Genomic DNA, 24541 nt, shown 5'->3' on the forward strand with positions numbered 1-24541 from the left:
ATATCTGGTCGGCATGGACGGGTTGGACCAAAGGGTCTGTTTCCATGCTGTACATCTCTATGACTCTTATGACTTTCCAAGTTGAAATATTTTAAGTTTAATTCTTACACTAGAACACAGTTGTTCTACGTTTGTTATTTAACATGTTTAAGCTGCAGCAGATTTGTCATACTCTTAAATTTTGTTATGCATATATTAGTATAATTTGATCTTGGAGGGTTTTAGTTCCTCTCAGTATAGCTTGAACTAAACTTAAAGTATGCTGCACTCTATCTTTGACCTAATTCATTTTTGCAAAGCATGGATCTTGAGTGAATATACAGTATCATTTTGTAGTGAATATCGAGCAAGGAAAACATTTCTGTTATTTGAAATAAGTTTAGACTGGACTTTATTATTAACAAATATTTACAGCCTCTATTTTTGTATTATCACTGGTCTCAGCAGGAAAGGACATTTTCTTGAGCTAAATTTAGATAAGTATTGGCCTGTAGGCATTAATTGTACAACACCAGTTAAAAATATCTATATTTTGTAGAATTATGTTATATAGTCTATATTGATGCAATTTATGCTGTCTTATTCATCATTAGTGTTGAGCAAATGGACATTAATGTGAATTTGGGAAAATATTGAATCTCTGATTTTCCTGAATGCTGAAACTCTGCATTTAAATTTTATTGAAACTTAATTGAAATAAGCTGAAAATATCCATATTTTATTGAAGGGACAATTTGCATACCCAAGTACTGCTTCATAACTGCACAAACTATTCCAAACTGCAATTTGGAAATGAAAACGATATTGCAACTTAAAACTGATGCATGTTCAGTCTGTATTTTAGGCAGGTTGTAACTGATTTTATACAGTTCTACAGAATCAAGTCTTTATCTTCAAAAAACCTAATATTCAATAGACTTTGATTTTTGTGAATGAGTAATAGGAAATACTCCAGAGAAGAGTAAGCATTATGCACTGTGACAGGTCTGTTGTATTCACCTGCCTCTAATATTGCTGGTGGTATTTTGGGAGAGGGAGAGGAAATGGAAGAAAGAAGAGGGAGGAGATGGATCGAAAATAGTGGTTTAATTTTAGCTGAGCTGGTTAAAAATGTAAAATATTTCTGATTAGGGTACAATATAATCAGAATATTTACACTATTCATGTCACAAGGATTTTAATTTATGTATTTTCTATAAAGTTAGAATTGTTCTGTTTGCTCAATGTGAGGTTTTGAATCTTTCTTTACATTTCAGATTCCAGAGTGGTTGTGAAGAATTCGAGCTGGAGGAAATGGTGCCTCATGCAGTTCTTGGATCATTTTGGGATGAACTGCCAGAAAATAAATGTGACATCCAAGTTATCAAGTTAGAATCAAAGCCTAAAAGACACTAAGCAAGTCTTTTAAAAATGAAATCAAACCAGGAACGCAGCAATGAATGTTTACCACCCAAAAAGCGGGAGTTTCCTGTTAACAACCTGCCGTTGGCGGAGAAGGCAGGAGGTGCAGCAGCTACTGTGAGTGAGAGCAGTCGCAGTGAAAACTTGGCATGGCTCGCCAATGTAGCTAGCAGCCAAAGCAGTGTGGGAATGAGGTATGGACAAGGCAAGGTTGCAGGAGAAACACCAGTGGAAACTGGCTTACCACTGTACAAACCACTAGCAACTGCAGTGGACTATTCATCACCTGGAAATGTTAGATCAGCTCCAGGGGTAACACATCTTCGTGCTGTTTATTCATCTTCAGCATTGGCTCAGCCAGGACCTTCTGCATCACCAATAGAATATGCCCCAATACAGCCTGCTGCTTTCCAGTTTGTTGGGCCACCTTACAGCGGACCATATGCTGGACCTGCTGCATTTGTCCCTTCCCCATTAATCTCCCCAACAGCTTCAAATGCTTCTGCCACTCCATCTCAGTATTCCCATCTAGAACCCTACTCTACAATCTTTGCCAGTATGGGTAGCCCATCCCAGCATAAGGTTGAACAGCAGGTAGTCAGGCCTCACAGAATGATAACTCCACCTCAACCTACAGTGCAAAACCAGTATGTGCAAATTTCGAGTCCATCTCCAAATGTGACTAGACCCCTGTCCCCTACAACAGTTCCCCTGCATTTGCACTCTCACTCTTCTCTGATTCCGCATACACTCTCAGTCAGTACCCCATCACAGGTGGTTCTCCAATACGCAGATACTGGATACCATGTTGCATCAAGGGAATCTGTAAGAAAAGTTGAAGACATCAGGCCACATTTAGTCCCAAGAAGGGAAGTATCAAATGGTGAAGTTGAAAAAAGCAGGAGATACGCCATCTCACCCAGCACAGAAATGACCATGGAGAAAGCCGCAAACAAACCAGTTTCTCGACATTATGAAATAAGGCACGGGACCCATAGGGTTGTTCATCCAAGTCCTGCTGACTATAATGCACAAGAATCTTTAGGTCCTAGAGCCTCGGTAATGATTATACCCAATAGCCACACAACTACGACAGATCTGGAAGTCCAACAGGCCATTGACAGGGACAGCTCTCCTGTCGCACTGTATGATAAGACTAACTTAAATCATGGGAAAGCTGCCTTTTCTCCACATTCTGTCATCCAAACTACCCATAATCCCACTGAGCACCTCTCTATAGGACTACCTGCTAGTGCTGTGTATCCTAGCTCTCAACAGCCACTTATTGGTTACATAAGCAGTCAGCAGCAAGCACTTAGTTACCATGGGAACTTGCAACAACATCTTGTAATCCCAGGCACTCAGCCCCTCCTTATTCCTGTATGCAGTACAGCAGTTGAAGCATCGGGGATAACATCTACAATAGCAACAACATCTTCTCAGTTTGCTGCAGTGCCTCATCCATTTGCCAGCACAGCCAGTCCCAAAAGTGAGAATTATCATCCTGACTCGCTTGTTACTCAGCCAACTTATCACCCAACAGTTGTACAGGCCCAAGTACACCTACCATTAGTACAGTCAGTGAACTCTCCTGTTGCAGCTTCTAATCAACTGCCTCCTTACTTCATGAAAGGTTCAATCATACAGCTAGCTAATGGAGAGCTTAAAAGAGTTGAAGACTTGAAAACAGAGGACTTCATACAAAGTGCTGAAATCAGCAGTGACCTGAAGATTGACTCTAGTACTGTGGAACGTGTTGAAGGCAGTCACAACTCCAGCTTTGCTGTCCTGCAGTTTGCAGTTGGAGAACACAGAACACAGGTAGGAATGACCAGATTTACTGAAGGCTTGTATGTTTCTTTGCAGAGATTAGAAGTGAACAGCAACTTTGTGAGCATTCATCCACTGTTTCTAGCTGGTGAATCAGCAAAATTAAATTCCACCTAGATTTGAGGAAAAAAACGGGCTCTGAAATTACCCATTCATTCTGTTAGCAGTCAAGTCAAAAAATGCATGTACGTCTTATCAGAGACGTCACTGCACAAGTTGTGATCTACCTGCCATGTGGCACTGATGTGATCTTTGTGTATCTCAACTTGCTTTTCAGGAGGAAAGACTGTGGTTTAAACTTTCTTAAAGGCCATGGATCATTAGGTATTAATGTCCTGTGGATGTGATGTCTCTTGTTTTTAGTTGGGCACAAAGTGAAAGCAAACATTGACTGATGCAGTCATCGTGGTAGTGGTCCCATGAAGACGGATTATTGATCCAAAGGCTGCCACAGATTACATACCACAGCACCGATGTCTTAAGGCAGATCAAAAATATTCCCCATTGACATAATCGACACCCATTTTGTGATCCACCGTTTAGGACTGCGGCAAAGCAATATTGTAGGTTCTTCTATTGTTATGTAGCTTTAAAAAATGGAGTTAAATGCTGAGCTCTATAACCGTAGTACCTGTGTACTGTGTAAATAACTACAGGTTCAGATTTGGTCTAACTTGCTAGTTGCTTGTCTTTACTGTAACAAAGGCTTGAGATGTTCAAAATAATTTATTTTTGGGCTGATTTTGCACTCGATTTACCTGGACTTTTTGGAGCTAATACTCCCCATCCCTTCCATATTTTTGAAAGAAATCATAAAACTCCAGATTTTTAATTTGCAACAAAAACTATGTTGAATGATTCCTGGGCATGGTAAATACAATGACTGATACTGTAAAAATGAGTTGTCACAGAAGTCATTCCCTCTGTGGGAATTGGTAGTTGGACTTTCACTTGTCACACACAAGTTGAGAACCTAACTTTGACTCGTTAGGTTTCATTAGTTATTTACTGTGCTTTAGATGGCAGAGAAAAATGGTAAATATAACTGAAAATAAATAAGATTAGTCAGCATCATGATTGAGAGCTGAAAATGTGTTGCTGGTTAAAGCAGAGCAGGTTAGGCAGCATCCAAGGAACAGGAAATTTGACGTTTCGGGCCAGAGCCCTTCATCAGGAAGGGCTCTGGCCCGAAACGTCGAATTTCCTGTTCCTTGGATGCTGCCTAACCTGCTGTGCTTTAACCAGCAACATATTTTCAGCTCTGATCTCCAGCATCTGCACTCCTCACTTTTTACTCCAGCATCATGATTGAGAATTCCGGTGAACAGTCATTAGTGGACTCAATATTAACTCTGTTCCACTCACTCTGCTGCCAGACTTATGTTTTTCCAGCAGTTTCTGTTTTTATTTCAGATCTCCTGCATTTGCAGTACTTTATTTCATTATACCGTATAATGTTTGACAAATTTTGAAACTGTTAAACACGGAAGTGCTAGTGAGGAGTAAGCAGAAATTAATTTTTGACAACTTATTTTAGGCATGAATACAGTCATGGCATAAAATGCAACTTTAACAAGGTTTTCAATAGCATGTACCCTCATAATATGAACTGCCCTTCAGTATCGAGGAAAAAGCCAGTTTGTTGTTTTGCTTATTTTTGCGGAGAGCTGTTTGATGACTGAAACCTCTGCAGATAGAACAGTGGATTCTATATATCCCAGGTTGAGGATTTTTTTTTCAATGTTAGATTTGCAGTATTCCTCAGATTGTTCTTTTTTTTTCCCCACTTGTACTTGTGGTTCCAAAAGCTGTCTATGGGGAGCGGTAACTACTGTCCGGGGATGAGGATTGTAGATTATGCAAAGAGCTGTGAACCCCGAGGTCAACAGAAAACACCGGATTACCATGCCAATTAAACACAGTACATTTTAAGATGAAATATTATTAATCAGCTTAATTTACCTAAGATTGCCGAAAGTTACAAACCAGAAAGATTGTAAAATGTCTGTGGCTGGGTAAATCATAAGTCAGTTGCAGACTAGGGGAACAGGTGGTTTGCAAAGGGTTGTAGGGTCAGGGGTTCAGAATGTGGTTGCAAATCTGGAAAGTCATTCACATAAACCTACTTCATCCATCAAACCTCTAGATAGTTTTCATGTCCAAAAATGTGATAGTATACTAGCTGAGAGTTCAACATAAGGGTGGCACAGTGGCTCAGTGGTTAGCACTGTTGCCTCACAGTGCCAGAGACCCAGGTTCAATTCCCACCTTGGGCAGCTGTCTGTGTGGATTTTGCACATTCTTCCCATGTCTGCATGGAGGTGCTCCGGTTTCCTTTCTCAGTCCAAAAGATGTACAGGTTTGGTGAATTGGCCATGCTAAATTGCCCGTAGCGTTAGGTTCAATTGTCAGAGGGGAATGGGTCTGGGTGGATTGCTGTTCAGAGGGTCGGTGTGGGCTTGTTGGGCCGAAGGGCCTGTTTCCACACTGTAGGGAATCTAAGTGAAAATGCTATTGACATTGGAAATGCTATAGATTTGAGAACAAATACATGCTAAATCTGCTTGTATGTGTCTGTACGCAGATAGGAAAATATTTTGGACTGGAGAGTTTGAATTTGGCTAGTGGTTTGTGCTCACCAGTAGGCCGATACTGTTAATAACTAGTCTAGAATTTGGCTACACTGATACCTTTACAGTAGACACAATTGATTTGCTAAAATGATCTGATATTCAGACAATTGTAGTTCTCACTGTTCAACTTAGTGTATGAAACAGTTTGCATTGCTGTGGTTCTGTTCGCCGAGCTGGACGTTTTTGCTGCAAACGTTTCGTTCCCTGGCTAGGGAACATCATCAGTGCTATTGGAGCCTCCTGTTTGCAGCAAAAACTTCCAGCTCGGCGAACAGAACCACAACAACGGACACCCGAGCTACAAATCTTCAACCAGACTTTACGTTTGCATTGCCTTGAAAATTATCAATCACATGCTCACCTTCACTTTTCATGCATTATTTCCTGATAAAAATATTAATCTCTTCTCCATAGCTAATTTCCTGGTGTAGCTTTCATTTTTCTTCCTTTAAGTCAAGAACCCAGCCTTGAATATTATGGTAGACAACTGGCAAAGGTATACATTGTCACATCTGTCCAGATCACATAAAGCATTGTTTCCTGCTGTTTGTGTCCTGCACCAATTATGATAATACTTCAGCATTTTTGTGTGTTTAATGTTCTCCACTCTCCAAGTTATCCAAGGAGAGACAAACAGTTCTGCAAGGATTTACTTGAATGATGCCTGAACTCCAGTGGTTAATTCACAAAGAGAGATTATACAAACTTGGGTTGTATTCCCTGAAATTTAGAAAGTAAGTTGGGGGATTTAAAGTGAGGTAGACAGTAGAACAAAGAATTAAGGTATTTGTGATGTAGGTAAGACCAAGATGTAAGAGCAGAAGTAAGTTATTCACTCCAAGTCTGCTGTGCCATTCAGAGAGTTAATGGCTGATCTGCTCGCAACTCTGATTTCCTCCCCTTAACCCGTAATCCTCACTTCCCTTTTTGATTAAAAAATCTTTGTGGCAGCCTTGAGTAGAGGATCAATTGAGTGATACCCACATTTGAAAACCGAATTTAATTAATTATGATGGCAAGGCGCATGATATATTGCAGCTCTGTGGTGTGCAGAGCTAGTAGACAACCATTGTGATCCAAAAGTACCACATCTATGGTTACTACCTGTAATTCAAGAAATTTTGTTCCAGAAATCATTTCACTAACTTGATTGAGTCTTTTGAAGAAGTGACAAAGAAATTTGAGGACGGCAGAGCAGTGGACGTTTTATATATGGACTTCAGCAACGCATTCAACAAGGTTCCCCATGATAGACTGATCAGCAAGGTTAGAATCCAGAGAGGACTAGCCATTTGGATACAAAATTGACTAGAAAGTAGTAGACGGAGAGTGATGGAATAGGGTTGTTTTTCGGACTGGAGGTCTGTGACCGGCAGTGTGCCACAAGGAATGGTGCTGGGTCCACTGCTTTTTGTCATTTATGTAAATAATTTGGATGTGAATGTAGTAAATTTGCAGGGGACACCAAAATTGGTGGGTTAATGAACAGTGATGAAGGTTAGGCAAAAGTGAGGACAGCAGATGCTGGAAACCAGAGTTTAGATCAAAGTGGTGCTGGAAAAGCACAGCAGGTCAGGCAGCATCCAAGGAACAGGAGAGTTGTCGTTACAGGCATAAGTCTTTAATCAAGGCTTATGCCCAAAACGTCAACTTTCCTGCTCCTTGGATGCTGTCTCACCTGCTGTGTTTTTCCAATGCAGTACTTTTTGACTAACTACACACTCAAGCTACCCTGCAACCATTCCTTTGTCTATACAGGAATCTGGCATTGAGATTGGCTGTGGTCTGGTTTAATGGTGGAGCAGGCTCAAGAGTTGAAATGACTGGCTTCTGCTCCTAATTCTGATGTTCTTGATCATTTGTCACTACTTTTATTTGCTGTAAATTAGATAATTTTGCATTCACACTACTGTTTCCCCAATCTTTCCATGAGTTTGAACTTTGCGCGAATATCTCTTATATGACATATCAGCCCATGTTTTACAGAAGTCCTTGTCCACTACATCGACACCATAATCTTCATTCGCCATCTCTACCTCATCAAAAAGCTTCACTACATTAGGAAACCACTCTTTGATTTTAACAAATATATCCTCACTTGCCTTAATTAATGCGAACGTGCCTGTCATGTCTCTATTAATTTTGTTCTGAATTGTAATTTCTGAAAGCTTTCCCAGCACTTAGCAGTGTGTGTAAACGTTTGCAATTCTTCAGTTTTCTGGCACAAATCCTGATTCTAAGGAGGATTGAGAAATGATATCCAGTGCTACCTCAATTTCCTACCTCAGTATTCTTGGATTCAACCCCAGTGACTGATCAGCTTTAGGTGCAGCCAGCCTATTGAATATCTGTTTTATCAAATTGTAGTCCACGAACCACCTCAATAACTTCCTCTTTCACTATACCTGAGCAGCATGTTCTTTCTTTGTGAAAACAGAGTGGTCATTTAGAGCCTTAGCTATACTTCCTGTGTTTTAATTTGGATAACTCCCTTTTAGGTCCAAAATCAGCCCCCCACTTTTTTTTTGTACCATGTTTATTTTCTATTTATATGCCCATGGATGCTTTTGTGTTCCACTTTTCTAGCTGCCAGTCTCTGCATACTCTTATTTTTTTTTTACTGCTCTCTCTCAACCTTCCATATTGAACCTGGATCTGAAATGTATTATCCCCTGACATCTGGCTATCATCCTTTTTTTGATTCAGCTTGCCCTATATCTCATTTGTCACCTAGAAATGAGTGTAATCGAGTTTTGATAAGATTTGTAGCTTAGGTTGTAGTTCTGGATGTAGGTTTGCTCACTGAGATGGAAGGTTCGTTTTCAGACGTTTCATCAACATATTAGGTAACATCTTCCGTGAGCCTCCAGATGAAGCACTGGTAGTGTAGCCCGCTTTCTATTTATATGCTTGGGTTTCCTTGGTGATGTAATTTTCTGTGGCGATGTCATTTCCTGTTCTTTTTCTCAGCGGGTGGTAAATGGGACCCAAGTCAATGTGTTTGTTGATAGAGTTTCGATTGGAACGTCATGCTTCTAGGAATTCTCGTTTGGCTTGTCCTAGGATGGATGTGTTGTCCCAGTCGAAGTGGTGTCCTTCCTCATCCATATGTAAGGGTACTAGTGAGAGTGGGTCATGTCTTTTTGTGGCTAGTTGATATTCACGTATCCTGGTGGCTAGTTATCTCCTACACTGTAATCCTGCTTCATGTGGCTGTATGTGGTCCTAATTTCTCCCAGTGTTAAAATGCCCCTGAAAGGAGAGTTTGATGTACTTGTATAGGCAGTATGAGTTATTTATGGGAACTTGGAACTCATAATGGAAAAGGTTGTCAAGAAGTATGTCTAAGTGAAAGAATAATCTGTTACATAGAGTAGTGCATATGTGCATATAATTAGGTGCACTCCCATAGCAGCATACTCAATGAGTGAATTTCTTTACCTATGTTTCTACATGTTAATAAAAAGCCACATCTATTTGTGCTTCCTATCTCACTGACTTGTCTTCCAGGTATCATAGTTTTGTAACCGTTTCTGTATCGTTTTACAATTATAAATTCTTATATCCATGTTCATAATGACATTCGCCTTTATCAACTGATTATCCCATACATACTTAATACTCACTTCAAAGAGCTTATAGGACTTGTATTTTCTAGTACAGGTTTAAGGGTTATAAATTAGAATATATATGGCACATAAGGGAGCCTTTTCAGCCTTTTGTGTCTGTGCCAGCCAAGGAAGAACTCTCTGGTAAAATTCCACATTGGGCTATTGGTCTGTAGTCCTACAATGCTTCAAGTGAATATCCATGTTTTGTTTAAATGCAACTCCAACAAAACTTAAGAAACCTGACATCATCCGGGATAAAGGAGCCCACTTGTTTGGCACCCCAGTTACCACCTTTGCCACAGACACATAGTGGGCACAATCTGTTGTGGATGTGTGCAGCACTGGCTCCTTCAAAACCACTTTATGACTCACAACTTTTCCACATGCAAGGACAAGGGTAGCCACCTAGAAGTCCCCCCTCAAGTCCACACCATCTGACTTGTAACTATTTCACTATTGCTGGATCAAAGCCCTGGGACTCCCTCCCTTACAGTGTTGTAGGTATACCTATCCCTTTGGACTGTAGTAGTTCAAGAAAGCAGCTATCACCATCTTCTCCAGGGTAATTAGGGGTGGATGCTAAATATTAGCCTAATCAGGTATACCCTCATCCCATGAACAAAAAAATTAAAAGCCATTTTTGTATTGCCTGTAAACTTCCTGAACATGACTCCTACATTCAAACTTAAAACATTAATAAATATAACTTATACGTTTCACTTAATTTGAAGAATTGTTTTCTTTAAAGTTTCTCAGCATTATAGTATCAAGTCTGGCAGCATAATAAATGACCTGTTATGCCGTCATAATAGTGTTTTCCCCAAGTTGTACTGCTTTACTATAGGTTATTTTAGCAATATAGTTGATTGACACTGAAGAATCTTCTAATTATCATCATGGCAGGTTACTTCATGATAGCTATGGATTAGTAACAATGAAACATCTTTGTGATTTTTAATTTTGCTTGAAATTCATTTGGACATCTGCAGTTAGATTAGATTAGACTTACAGTGTGGAAACAGGCCCTTCGGCCCAACAAGTCCACACCGACCCGCCGAAGCGCAACCCACCCATACCCCTACATTTACCCCTTACCTAACACTACGGGCAATTTAGCATGGCCAATTCACCTGACCCGCACATCTTTTTGGACTGTGGGAGGAAACCGGAGCACCCAGAGGAAACCCACGCAGACACGGGGAGTTAGTTAGATTCAAGCTCTCATCACGACATTTGCCCACACCAACGACACCATAGATAATTCATAAGAAAAATTGTCGAAGAAAATCATACAAATGAAGTGAAAAAGACAAAAAAAAAGTCAGTAACTGGCTATGCTCAAAAGAACTTATTACCTATGGTAAATCCCTGTTGATTCACTATTATCCAAGTGTAACTCAAATATAAAACTGCGTTAGTGTGTGCAATTTCCTTACAGTGCAGTCACGGCAGTTTTGTTGAGGTAAAGTTTTGTCCTTTTCAGTGTATAAAATCTCATGAGTTATTGCAATCAGTGTTATTGATTGTAATCAACTGCTGACAGTAACATGACTATATTACAGGAATTAATTCATGATTACAAAATGCAATCCATAGGCTTGATAAAACGCTTGGCTGTTTCTTTAGCTGTTGCAATTGTGGTTTAAGTTGACTGTTGTCATGGATCTGGCTCTCCAAGGTCAGATTAAGTGACTGAATTTTGAACTTACCGAACTTAAGGCAATTGTAACATCAGTATGAGAATCAGACCAAAATGAGGCTTCAGTGAACCGCCAGTTACTGCAGCTACAGGTTATTAATAATAAATGAATCTGACCATAGCTGCCATTTGCCTGAAATTCTGAATGTAATTTAATAATGAAGCACTTGAAGGAGCAGAGTCAAAGGAAACTTGACATATTGACCCCGAAGCATGACCAGCTTTATGAGGGTAGATGGTGTCAGAAGAGTTGAACTTTGAACCAACTACTAATTTTTCTTGTGCATAACTTTTATTGTAATTCAATGTCCCACCATAGGAGTGTTATTGTACAAATTATGGTAGTGAGTCTCAATGCCTAGATTAAAGCAGGTAACTGAAAGCTATCAAATAGTAGACTTCAGAGAGTATCTTAAAGGAGGAAAGAGAGGTGGTGGCAGAGGTGTTTAGGGAGGGAATTCCAGAGTTTGGAGCTTCAGCTGTTGCATGCATGGTTACCAGTGATGACGTGGTTAAAATCAATGAAGGGTCAAGGTGTCAAAATTAGAGATCTCTGTGGATTGTAGACCTCAAGGATAACTGCAGTGGTGAGGAATGAGGCCTGGAAAAACATTGAAACTGATGAGAATTTTAAACTAAGAAGCAATGAGCAGTGGGCGGCACGGTGACACAGTGGTTAGCACTGCTACCTCACAGCGCCAGAGACCCGGGTTCAATTCCCGCCTCAGGCAACTGTCTGTGTGGAGTTTGCACGTTCTCCCCGTGTCTGCGTGGGTTTCCTCTGGGTGCTCCAAAAATGTGCAGGTTCGGTGAATTGGCCATTCTAAATTGCCTGTAGTGTTAGGTGAAGGGGAAAATGTAGGGGAATGGGTCTAGGTGGGTCGCTCTTTGGAGGGTCAGTGTGGACTTGTTGGGCTGAAGGGCCTGTTTCCATACTGTAAGTAATCTAAATCAATGCTTAACTGGCAGCCACTCTCAGTCACTGGTTGGTGAACCAGACTTGATGTAAATTTGGATAGAGGGATGGCCAAAAGTTCATTAGAATATTTAAATCTCAATAATAAAGGCATGGATGAGAGCTTCAACAGGTAAGTTAAAGTAGAGAAAAGTTAGATTTTTTACAGAGGCGCAGATATGTGGTAGGAAGCTCATCCCTGGGTCGAATATGGCAGCAAGGTTGCAAACAGGTCAGCCTAAGATAGTTGCCAGGGAGGGAGCAATGGAGTCGGGGCTAGGACAAGGCTTCAGTTCTCTCAGAATTTGGAGGATGTTTATGCTCATTCAGTATATAACGTTTGACAAGCAGAGTCAAAAGGTGTGGCGCTAGAAAGCACAGCTGGTCAGGCAGCATCCGAGGAGCAGGAGAGTCCATGTTTTGAGCATAAGCTCCTCATCAGAACATTCCTGATCAGAACATTTGCTCCAAACGTCAATTCTCCTGCTCCACGGATGCTGTCTGACCGGCTGTGCTTTATTAGCACCACACGTTTTGACTCCGATCTCCAGCATCTGCTGCATCTGCTCTCACTTTCTCCTCCATGGTGTTTGACAAGCAGCAATACAATTTTGGAGACAGTGGAGGGGTCAAGAGAATTGGTGGTGCCACAGAGTTCTGTAAAGATCATCGAGCTCTCATGTAAATCTGTGGCTATGACTCAGATTTAAACCTTTTTGTGCTATTTTTGTCACTTCCACTCGGATTGTACCTACAGGTAGGCTTTAATGAAATTCCAAGCCTATCTGTTTTGCAAGTTACAGCAAACTGAAATGTTCATTTATAATGAGAAATACATTAATCTGCTGATTTTTGGAAGAAGAATAGAGTTTCCTCCTCCCAAAAACAAATAAAAAGCACTTTTAATATTCAGGTCTGGACTTTACATTTGCATATTGTTTCTCCTGTATCATGGCTAACATCTTTACTGTTTGTGATATGCTGCTCAGTTTTATTTTTGGCTAATGGTTTAAAGCTGTAGGTAGAGTGTGTTTAAAAGGTTTTCTGTAGTTTCAGAATCTGATGAAAAGATGGTATGGTTCGAGAAATGTGAATTGTACTCTAAGTTTGGTGCATCCATATATCTGTTCACCTCTGGGTTTAGGGTGTTGTGCACATAAGCACAGCTAAGAATGCAGAGTGATGCAGATGCTGGGAATTAAATGTCCTTGATGTTACATGCTGTTCCATCTGTGTTTCTTCATCCTTTTTCTATGTAATTTTCTTTCATCAGTTCCTAAAGGCCTTGACACCTACCTAGGACATCGTTCCACTGTTGACTATTATCATTGTATTCCTCATGCAAGTAGCCATTTAGTAAATCAAAAGCTGCTTCCACTCAACATGTAACACAATTCCCGCAAAAAAATTACAGGAAACATTTCAGAGTCAATAGGTTTGTCTGCCAAAAATCACAGGTGCAAAAAGGCCAGTTCTTATTTTCACTCAACATATATTAGGCTCTTTTCCCGAGGTTTCACACACATTATGCAATTCACACACACCAACTTCTGCAAACAGTTAAAGTTTATTAAAGTTTGTACAAGCTAGGTGACCCCTCCCCGGCATGTGTCAAAATGAGGCCCTGAACAAATACATCCCCTTTATACAGGTCAGTTGGCCATGCTTACAGTTGCTCTGGCCACTCCCCCACAGTCACATGCCACTCAAGACAACCCCCAGTCACATGTTACCCCAGGTACAATGGCAGGATGAGATCATCCTCCGACATAATGCAAGTGCTAATGCCCTAATCCTGGGGAATTGTTAGGCAGATGATTTCTTGACTCAGTGATTCCCCAAGACAATGCAGGTGTGAGGTGTTCTAACTTCAGGGGATGGCTAGTCAGCATTTCTGAATGGAAGAGATTGAATGATAATTTAATTTGGGAATAGTAGCAAATGACTGTCCAGTTGGAGTAGGGGTGATTTGCATTCTTGTCTGAGTGTCATCCCCACCCACTTCCAGAATGTTCACTCAGTGAGTTTAACTCTTTAATATTACGTCAATGTCCAGAGAGATATTCCAATTTACTCCTTTAACATTTCACATATACTGGAGATAGATGAGATTTTCCTAACCTTGTGGTTTGAATACTTGATAAGTTTGATGAGCCCATGCAAGTATTTTTAGAACATTTTATTACAGAACATGCCTTTGAAGTTTTCCAAATTTTTTTCGGATAGATGCTCGTGTTGTAGCTGTGCTGGAGCAGCTTGGCTAGGGCTACAGCAGATTCTGGGGTCGAAATCTTTAGTATGAATGCTGGATTGTTGTCAGGGCCTTTGTATTATGTAGTGTCTGCAGCCTTTTCTTGATATCACATGAACTGAATCAAATTGATTCAAGGCTGGCAGAGGCCAAGATAAATTTTCCTCTTGGCACTTCTGGCTGAACATTGTTGCGAATGCTTCAGGCTTATCTCTACACTGATGTGCTGGGCTCCCTGTCAGAGTGGATCCTTCTCCAGTGAGTTGTTTAGTATACCACTGCCATTCACAGCGAGATGTCTTAGGGCTGTTGATTTTAGAATTGCTAAACCCTCTCTATCAGTTGGCATGCAAGCAGATCTGTTTTGTAGCTTCACCAGGTTGGCATCTCATTTTTGTGAAATGTTGGGTTCTAGTCCTTTATTCTTCTTTCAAACAGGATTGGGGGTCTGCATTCAAATCCCATCATGTCAACTGGTGAAGTTTAAATTCAGTCAATAAATCTCCACTATAAATATAAGCTCAGTAATAGTGATTGCTGAGCTGCTGTTAATTGTTGTAAAAGCTCACCTGGTGCACTAATGCCCTTCATATAGAGAAATCTGCAATCCTTACCTGTCTGGCCTACATGTGACTCCACACCTATAGCAATGCAGTTGCCCACTGAAAATGATAGTTCAGAGCATTTGCTGGGCTTCTAGATTACTAGCCCAGAGGCACTACCAGTGCTGTGCCATCACGTTTCTGAACAGTTTATTATAATATTGTGTAGAAATTGAATAATCTAAGAAAACAAAGTACTTCATTATCACAGAGAAAAACAGTTTACGTTTATTTAGGGAGGGTGACGAATGTTGCTCTTGTCAGTGATGGCTCAACAAAAAAAGCATTGCACACACTGAGCCAAACCTGTATTTGAAAAGTGTATCAGAAAGACATGTATTCTAAAACACCAACCCGGCAGCAAAGATGGGCATCAACTTCTGATGCACTGCAGGCACCAGTAACACTTGGTGTTTGCTGCTTCCACCGTACTGTGAACCAGAAAAAGGATTGTGTCTGGTTGCACATCACAAGGGCATGACCTTAGCCATGACCTTTGACTGGCAGCAGGGTCAATGCGGAGAAGCTCTGGTTCTGGATCAGGTCCAACATCAAAAGGAAGGTGGAGCAATGCTCAATCATTAAGTTGAAAGCCTGGGATAAATGGTCAAGTCAGCAATGAAACCCGCAGGCAGGAAATCGTTAGCGAATAAAGCATCAGTCAAGAAATACATTGTTCAAAATGCTAAACTCTGAAGCCAAAAGCTCATTTCAGAGCCCCACATATCTCTGACCTGAACTGAACTCACAATAAAATTATTTCCTTTCCTGCAGCCATGCTCATTTTCAATGGAGATCATTTCAATTTAATACAGCAGCAGCAGCAGTTATTTTAGAAGGCTAAACTTTACTTGTATGTAACATTTGTTAAATTCCAGTTCTCTGTCAATGATGAAGATGTCTAGTAGACATTTCACTGACCTCTTTGTGCACGTGTGCTTTTTACAGCACCTGGAGACAGTGTTTATACAATTCACAGTAATGACAAACTGCACAACTGGACCGTATCCTAGTGGTTTACAGTACTGGGATACCAAACCACCAGACATGATTTCAAATTTGAAATTGATACCATCTGACACTTTCTGGTATAGTATCATAAAAAAGTACCATGAAAATGTACAGATCGTTACAAAATTCCATTTTGTTTGACTAACAGACTTCAGAGAAAGAACCTATCACTCTGGCTTTTGTCTACAGATTACAATCTCACTTGACCTGGTGGTTTCCTCTTAATTTTTAAAAATGTAATGTATTTTTGTAGTCAGTCTGTTCAAAGACGACATTGCCCACCTGTGGAACAGGTGGTCCAGGGGTAGGGGCACCAACACCACACCACACCACAGGAAGGACCCTTGGTTGTTTTGTGTTGCATTAAGTGACCTAACTAAATACCAATTGCTTCAATTTAACAATAAATCCAATGTGTTATGTAAACTAACATATGAAAAACTATTCCAGCAGGTTAAAAGCAGCATTTCTTCAGTGTGTTAGGGTAGGTGGAGTAGGTTTGCTGGGGATGTTGTCAATATGCTGTTTAACTTTACCTTGAAGCTTATAGATTAATTTACTATATCTTCATATGTCTTTCTTACAATGCAACAAATAAATTTGAGTTCATCCAAAAATACACATGTTACAAACTAATTGATCTTTAAATGGAAGTATTTTTATGCTGCCTTTTTTTGAATTTGAAATTGTAAGGAAGAATAATCTGTCCAATAGTTATAATCCAGCTGATAGTACTACTGGCCAAGTCCCAGAATGAAATCTGGCCAAATAGGTTTAAACAAAAAAAATTATTTGATGCCGATTCACTGAAACATTTTCTTCAACAACAGAAGTTTATGACACAAAAGATAAAGGAAACACACCACGCTATTGAAATAAAGAGCATTATTTGAAAGATTTGAAAAGAACATCTTATCCAATTTCATGATGCTATTAATTACAGAGACTTAAATCTAGAGAATTTACATCACTATTTCAAATTTTTAAACATGAGTTGACTGATTCCCTCTGTTCATTCCTTTGAACTAGAACGTTTTCTCAAAACTAGGAGCTTAGACTTTCTCAGCTTTTAATAACCTGCAGATCTCATATCAGTGTAAAAGTTTATTTTGTGAAACTTCCAAAGTTAATTACTTTCCTTGAACTGTCCAATCGAGTCATAGAGATGTACAGCATAGAAACAGACCCTTTGGTCCAACTCATCCATGCCGACCAGATATCCTAATCTAGTCCCATTTGCCAGCACCTGCCCCATCCCTCAAAACACTTTCTATTCATATACCCAAGCAGATGCCTTTTAAATTCTGTAAGTGTATTAGCCTCTACCACTTCTCTGGTAGCTCATTCCTTACACACACCGCCCTCTGTGTGAGAGAGTTGCCCCTGAGGTCTCTTTTATATCTTTTCCCTCTCATTCTAAACCTATGCCCTCTAGTTCTGGACTCCCCCATTGCAGGGGGAAAAAAAAGCCCTCGACTATTTATCTTATCCATGCCCCTCATGATTTTAGAAAATATCCTTAAGGTCCCCCCTCAGCCTCCGACGCTCCAGGGAAAACAGCCCCAGCCTATTCAGCCTCTCCCGATAGCTCAAATCCTCCAACCCTGGCAACATCCTGGTAAATCTTTTCCGGACCTTTTCAAGTTTCACAACATCCTTCCGATATGAAGGAGACCAAAATTGCACACATTGTTCCATCAGTGGCCTCACCAATGTCCTGTACAGCCACAACATGACCTCCCAACTCCTATACTCAACACTCTGACCAATAAAGGAAAGCATACCAAATGCCGTCTTCACTATCCTATCTACCTGCGACTCCACTTTCAAGGATCTATGAGCCTGCAGTCCAAGGTCTCTTTGTTCAGCAACACTCCCTAGGAGCTTACCATTAAGTGTATAGTTCTGCCCTGATTTGCCTTCCCAAAATGCAGCACCTCACACTTATCTAAATTAAACTCTATTTGCTACTTCTTGGCCCATTGGATCATCTGATCAAGATCCCCTTGTACTCTGAGGTAATCTTCTTTGCTGTCCACCACACCTCCAATTTTGGTGTCATCTGCGAACTTACTAACTGTGCCTCTTATGCTCGCATCCAAATCATTTATATAAATAACGAAAAGTAGTGGATCCAGCGCCGATCCTTGTAGCACACCACTGGTCACAGGCCTCCAGTCTGAAAAACAATCCTCCACCACCACCCTCTGTCTTCTACCTTCAAGCCAGTTCTGTATCCAAATGGCTAGTTCTCCTTGTATTCCATGAGGTCTAGCTTTGCTAACCAATCTCCCTTGAGGAACCTTATCAAACACCTTGCTGAAGTCCATATAGATCACATCTACCACTCTGCCCTCATCAATCTTCATTGTTACTTTTTCAAAAAACTTAATCAAGTTTGTGAGACACGATTTCCCATGCAAAATGCCATACTGACTATCCCCAATCAGTCCTTGCCTTTCCAAATACATGTAAATTCTGTCCCTCAGGATTCCCTCCAGCAACTTACCCACCACCGAGGTCAGACTCACTGGTCTATAGTTCCCTGGCTTTCCCTTACCACCCTTCTTAAACAGTGGCACTACGTTTGCCAATCTCCAGTCTTCCAGCATCTCACCTGTGACTATCGATGATACAAGGGGCCCAGCAATCACTTCCCTAGCTTCCCACAGAGTTCTCGGGTACACCTGATCAGGTCCCGGAGGTTTATCCACTTTTTATTCATTTCAAGACATCCAGCACTTCCTCCTCTGTATTATGGACATTTTTAAAGATGTCACTATCTATTTCCCCATATTCTATATCTTCCATGTCCTTCTCTACAGTAAACACTGATGTAAAATCCTCATTTAGTATCTCCCCCATCTCCTGCAGCTCCACACACAGGCTGTCTCGCTGATCTTTCAGGGGCCCTATTCTCTCCCTAGTTACCTTTTGACCTTTATGTTTTCATAGAATCCCTTCAGATTCTCCTTAACCCCATTTGCCAAAGCTACCTTTTTGCCCTCCTGATACTTCCACTGCCTTTATACTCTAAGGATTCATTCAATCTCTCTTGTCTCCAGGGTGGAGAGATAAATTGGAGGGGGGGTAGTGAGAGGGGGGTGCTGGGGCGAAGGATGGACGTGATAGGTCAGAGAGGAGGGTGGGGGAAGGTAGCAAAGAGGAGATGACCTGGGGGTTGCAGTGAGAGAGAGACTCACTGAGATACTTGTGGAGAGAGAAGGAGAACTTCTTCAAGGTAGGCATCCTTGGCAAGAGGATTCACAGTAAGGTTAAAACAACTAGGCATGAGTGAGGACTGCAGATGCTGGAAACCAGAGTTTAGATCACCCCCCCCCCCCACCCCCATTCACCTATTGTACTCTTTGCAACCTTGTCCCCACCCCCATTTATCTCTCCACCCTGGAGGCTTCCTGCTTCTATTCCTGATGAAGGGCTTTTGCCCAAAACCTCAATTTTCCTGCTCCTCGGATGCTGCCTAACCTGCTGTGCTTTTCCAGCACCACTCTGATCTAAACTCTGGTTCCCAGTATCTGCAGTCCTCACCTTTGCCTATACCTGACATATGCTTTCTCCTTTTTCTTAACCAATAACCTCAATTTCTTTAGTCATCCAGCCTTCCTTACATCTACCAGCTTTTCCTTTCACCCTAACAGGAATATACTGTCTATGGATTCTTGTTGTCTCATTTTTGAAGGCTTCCCATTTTCCAGCTGTCCATTTATCTGCAAACATCTGCCCCCATTACCTTTTGAAAGTTATTGCCAAATTTTCATCAAAATTAGTCTTCCTCCAATTTACTACTTCAACTTTTAGATCTGGTCTACCCTTTTCCATCACTATTTTAAAACTAATAGTATTATCATCTCTAGCTCCAAAGTGCACCCCCACTGGGGGGGAGGGGGGAGAGAGAGAGGAGGTCTATGATATAATCCCAATAGGGTGAATATTCTTCTCTCAGAGAGAAACTATATTTTCTTCTAACCTCAGTCAGGTATCCTCTGAAGTGCTAAAGTCTTTTAATCTGTGGGCTTTCTAAACTAAAATTAATCCTTAATTATCTCAAACCATAAGCAAGCTAATGGTCTTCAATGTTGGAGGCTGCGGGCAAGCTGATAGAAGCATATATGAGAGGCATGGATGTAGTGGATAATTGGCGATCTTTCCCAGGGTGGACATGAGAATAATAGGCAGCATAGATTTAAGGTGAGAGGGGGAAGTTTTTTTTACACAAAGGATGGTGGGTGCCTAGAACACACTGCCAGGGGAGGTGATAGAAGCAGATACGATCGTGCTGTTTAAGAGGCAGGCATGGGAGAGAGGATTATGAACTATGTGCAGGTAGATGTGGTTTGTTTAGCCTTAGTTTAGCTTATGGTGGGCCAAAGGGCCTGCTCCTGTCGTTTTAGATTACTTAGTGTGGAAACAGGCCCTTCGGCCCAACAAGTCCACACCGACCCGCCGAAGCGCAACCCACCCAGACCCATTCCCCTACATTTACCCCTTCGCCTGACACTACAGGCAGTTTAGCATGGCCAATTCACCTAACCTGCACATTTTTGGACTGTGGGAGGAAACCGGAGCACCCGGAGGAAACCCACGCAGACACAGGGAGAATGTGCAAACTCCACACACAGTTGCCTGAGGCTGGAATCAAACCTGGAACCTTAGTGCTGTGAGGCAGCAGTGCTAACCACTGAGCCACCGTGCCACCCCTGTCGTGGACTGTTCTATGTTCATCCATTTTTCTTTTTGTAAACTACCACAGTCAAGTCGATATTTGATTAACATTAGGGGAGGTAGTCTGTTTCTCTGCTCTGACACAAACTGAACTAGGCCACGGTTCTGGTAAGACTCTGTGGCCTAGTTATTATTTCAGAACCACTACACAAAAGTTACCACCACCCATATGCTATTGTTTTAATCAAAATTCTAAAAATGGTATATTGAATCATAGAATTTTACAGGACAGGAGGAGGTGATTGTTTCTGTACACTTCTCTAATAGAGCAACTAAGGTAGTCCCATTCTCCAGCCCTATCTCCGTAGTCCTCTAAATTAATTACTTTCAAAATATATGTCCAGTCTCTTTTGAAATCACCGATAGAATCCATTTCCACTACTGTCTCGGGCAGTGCATTCCAAATCCTAACAACTCGTGAGTAAAGAAGTTTCTCCTCCTCTCATTCCTAGCTCTCTAGCTGACAACCTTGAAGTTGTGGGCCCTAGCTACTGGCATACCTACAAGTGGGAATAGAATATCCTTCATTTCCCTGTCAAAGTTCTTCATATTTTTGAACACCTCAATAAGGTCACCTCTTAATCTTCTCTGCTCCAAAGAGAATAAGCCTGATTTATCTAATCTTGTATTTAAAATCCCTCATCCATGGCATCATTCTAGTAAACCTCCTGTGCCCTGTTTCAGGTACCCAGAACTGAACACTGTATTTCAAATTTGGTCTGACCAATGATTTGTAAAGGTTTCACATCATTCCCTTTTGTATTCTTTACCATTCTTTATAAACTGAAAATGTGTTGCTGGAAAAGCGCAGCAGGTCTGGCAGCATCCAAGGAGCAGGAGAATCGATGTTTCGGGCATGAATCCTTCTTCATGAGCCCTTCTCTTGGGTTTATTCTTTATAAACTCAAAAATCCTATAAGCCTTCTTAATAACTGATCTAACTTGCTTGGCCACCTTTAGACAATCATGCACATGAGCCCTGATGTCCCTCTGCTCTTGTACTCACCTTCATGCTTACCATTGTGTCCATATTCTTTCTCCCACCAAAATTCATTAGGTCACATTCCTCTACATTGGATTATATGAGCCAGACACAAAAACAGAAATTGCTGGGAAAAATACTTGACTTCTGTGGGGAGAAAGCAGAGTGAATGTTTTGGGTCCAGTGTCCCTTCAGAGCTTGTTCATCTCCTCAGTGTCTGCGTTTGGCCAACTTGCCCATGTCCCTCTGAAATTGCTCAGCATCATCCTCACATTATTCTCTCTTGCTTAATATCATCTGCAAACACCTCCATCTCCAAATCATTTATATAAGTCAGAAAAAGCAAGAGTCCCAACACTGATCCCTGAGGGATATTATTTCCAAATTGTCTCCAATCAGAGAGAAGCCCATCTGTGTACACTCTGGTTCCTGTGTTTTAGCCAACATGGCTAGGAAAGGGTTAGACCAATATGGGCCAAATGCAGGCAAATGGGGCTAGTTCAGTTTAGGAAACCTGGTCGGCACAGCCGAGTTAGGCCGAAGGGCCTGTTTCTGTGCTGTACAACTCCATGGTCATCACCCGCTAAGCATATGCTGATGGCAGCAATGGTTCTGAGTGCTTGCTGATTCCACCTGTGCTATGTTTGTGGCTGGCTGTGGTGCTCACAGGGGCATCTTTCGCTGTGATAAAGTTAACTTCAGGTGGTGGCAGGGTCACTGTGGAGAAGCCCTGGTCCCAGGTCATGTTTCGTATCAGCAGGAGGGTGGAAGAAGCCGCTGTTGGAAACCCAGGACAAATGGTAAAGCAGGTGAAGAAAACAACAGCCAAGAAATAAACAGTCGGCCAAAAGCTCTTTTTAGAGCGACCGTATTTCTCTGATCTGAGAAGACCACACAATACAATGATTTCACTGGACTTGAAAAATTTAACTCTGCTTCTCTTTACAAATGTTGCCAGATCTGCTGAGTTTTTCCAGCACTTGCTGTTTGTATTCATGACAATTAGACAACTTCTCCAAAGAGGTGGAGGTGTCAGTGTAGGACTGGGGTGGATAAAAATGACACAACACCAGGTTATAATCCAGCAGGTTTATTTGGAAGCACTAGCTTGTGGAGCACTGATCCTTCATCAGATGGTTGTGGAGTATAAGATCATAGGACACAAAATTTGTAGAAAAAGTTTACAGTGTGATGTAACTGAAATTATATATTGAAAACGACCTGGATTGTTTGTTCAATCTCTCATCTTTGAGAATAGACATGTTGGTTTCTGTTCTTTCATAGGTAAATTCCAGAACTTTCTTGAAGTTACATTCTCATGTGAATTTTAACAATCGGTGTCAGGTCATCTCAAATAATGCATTGTAGGTGTCTGTGCCTCAATGTTTAGACTGATTTTAATCTAAAAAAGGAATTTACAGAATCTTACATGGATTCATGCAGTTTTTCAGCAAACTAAAATATAATTCTGCAAGTACAAATTCACCCCACAAACTCTGTGTGTGTGTGTGTGTGTGTGTGTGTGTGTGTGTGAGAGAGAGAGAGAGAATGTAGGTATGAGTATCTGTGAGAGTGTGTGAGAGTGAGAGAGCGTAAAGGGGTGTAAGTCTGTATGAGGGTGAGTGTATATGTGAGCGTTATGAGAGAGAGTTTGTGTATGAGAGCTCATCTGCATGAGTGTATGGGTCTGTAGGAATGTGTTTGTGTCTGTCTGTGTGACGTGCAGTGGGGTCACCTGTGGTGTGACATGAACCCCAGGTCCTGGTTGGATTCCCATGGGTTCATGTCACACTACAAGTGACCCCACTGCACGTGCACGTACACACACTGTCGCCCTCCTACAGACCCATACTCTTACGCAGATGATCTCTCATACTTAGACCCCTTTACACTCCCACTCTCACACACTTAGACCCCTTTACACTCTCACTCACGCACATACTGTCTCACAGACACTCATATCTCCTTGTGCGATTACATTTTAGTTTTCTGAAAAACTGCATGAATGCATATAAGATTCTGTAAATCTGTTTTTTAGATTGGAATCAGTCTGAACATTGGGGGCACAGACAGCCTCGCACAGGGCACCTCACACCTTCAATACATTATCTGGGCCAACAGGCATCTATTGTTAAAGTTCACTTGAGAATGTAACTTGAGGAAAGTTCTGGAATTTACATATGAAAAATCTGAAACCAGATGAGAGACCTAACAAACAATCCAGGTCTTTTTCAATATATAATTTCAGTTACATCACACTGTAAACTTTTGCAAAACTTGTGTCCAACAAGCTTATACTCCACAACCACCTGATGAAGGAGCGACGCTCCGAAAGCTAGTGTGCTTCCAAATAAACCTGTTGGGCTATAACCTGGTGTTGTGTGATTTTTAACTCTCCAAAGCGGTGATTTTGTGGCCATGTCTCTTCTGTGTTAGAAGGGGTCAGTTAGCAATGCTAAAACATAATTTTGATTACTAAATTGCTTAAATGGTTCTTTTTCCTATCACTAACCTGGATTGCTTCTGAAGTAAGGGTTTCAAAGTTTAAGGTTTGCACTTTAGTGTTGTATCATTAAATAAATATATTCAGCCTATATAAACACTAGAAATGAAATGAGATGGATGCTCTCTTTTCCCCATTTCATATATTATTGCAAGGCTTGTATTGTTATTTATACTACTTTTCTGTCACTCATTTATTTTGGGCTTGACATGATCAGTCATTTGGTTTTCCATTTGTTGATATATTTTGGTGGTGTGTTTTTACGTAGCTTGGTATCCAGGCCTTCACTCCCACAAGTTGTGCCCCTTGCTTTTATTCTC

The 24541-nt window shown here is 41.1% G+C and overlaps 1 protein-coding gene across 3 annotated transcripts in view; it reads left to right on the forward strand.

Moving 5' to 3' along the window:
* atxn1a (ataxin 1a) overlaps window positions 1-24541 on the forward strand; it is a 481844-nt gene that overhangs the window by 451624 nt on the left and 5679 nt on the right. For all 3 annotated transcript variants that reach the window (XM_060849975.1, XM_060849974.1, XM_060849976.1), the window contains one exon: window positions 1257-3222. In XM_060849975.1, coding sequence (XP_060705958.1) covers window positions 1411-3222 — 1812 coding nt within the window. In that variant the 5' untranslated portion in view covers window positions 1257-1410. The remainder of the gene's footprint in view (window positions 1-1256; window positions 3223-24541) is intronic.

This window comes from Hemiscyllium ocellatum, chromosome 34 (assembly GCF_020745735.1).
Source record: "Hemiscyllium ocellatum isolate sHemOce1 chromosome 34, sHemOce1.pat.X.cur, whole genome shotgun sequence".
NCBI lineage: Eukaryota > Metazoa > Chordata > Chondrichthyes > Orectolobiformes > Hemiscylliidae > Hemiscyllium > Hemiscyllium ocellatum.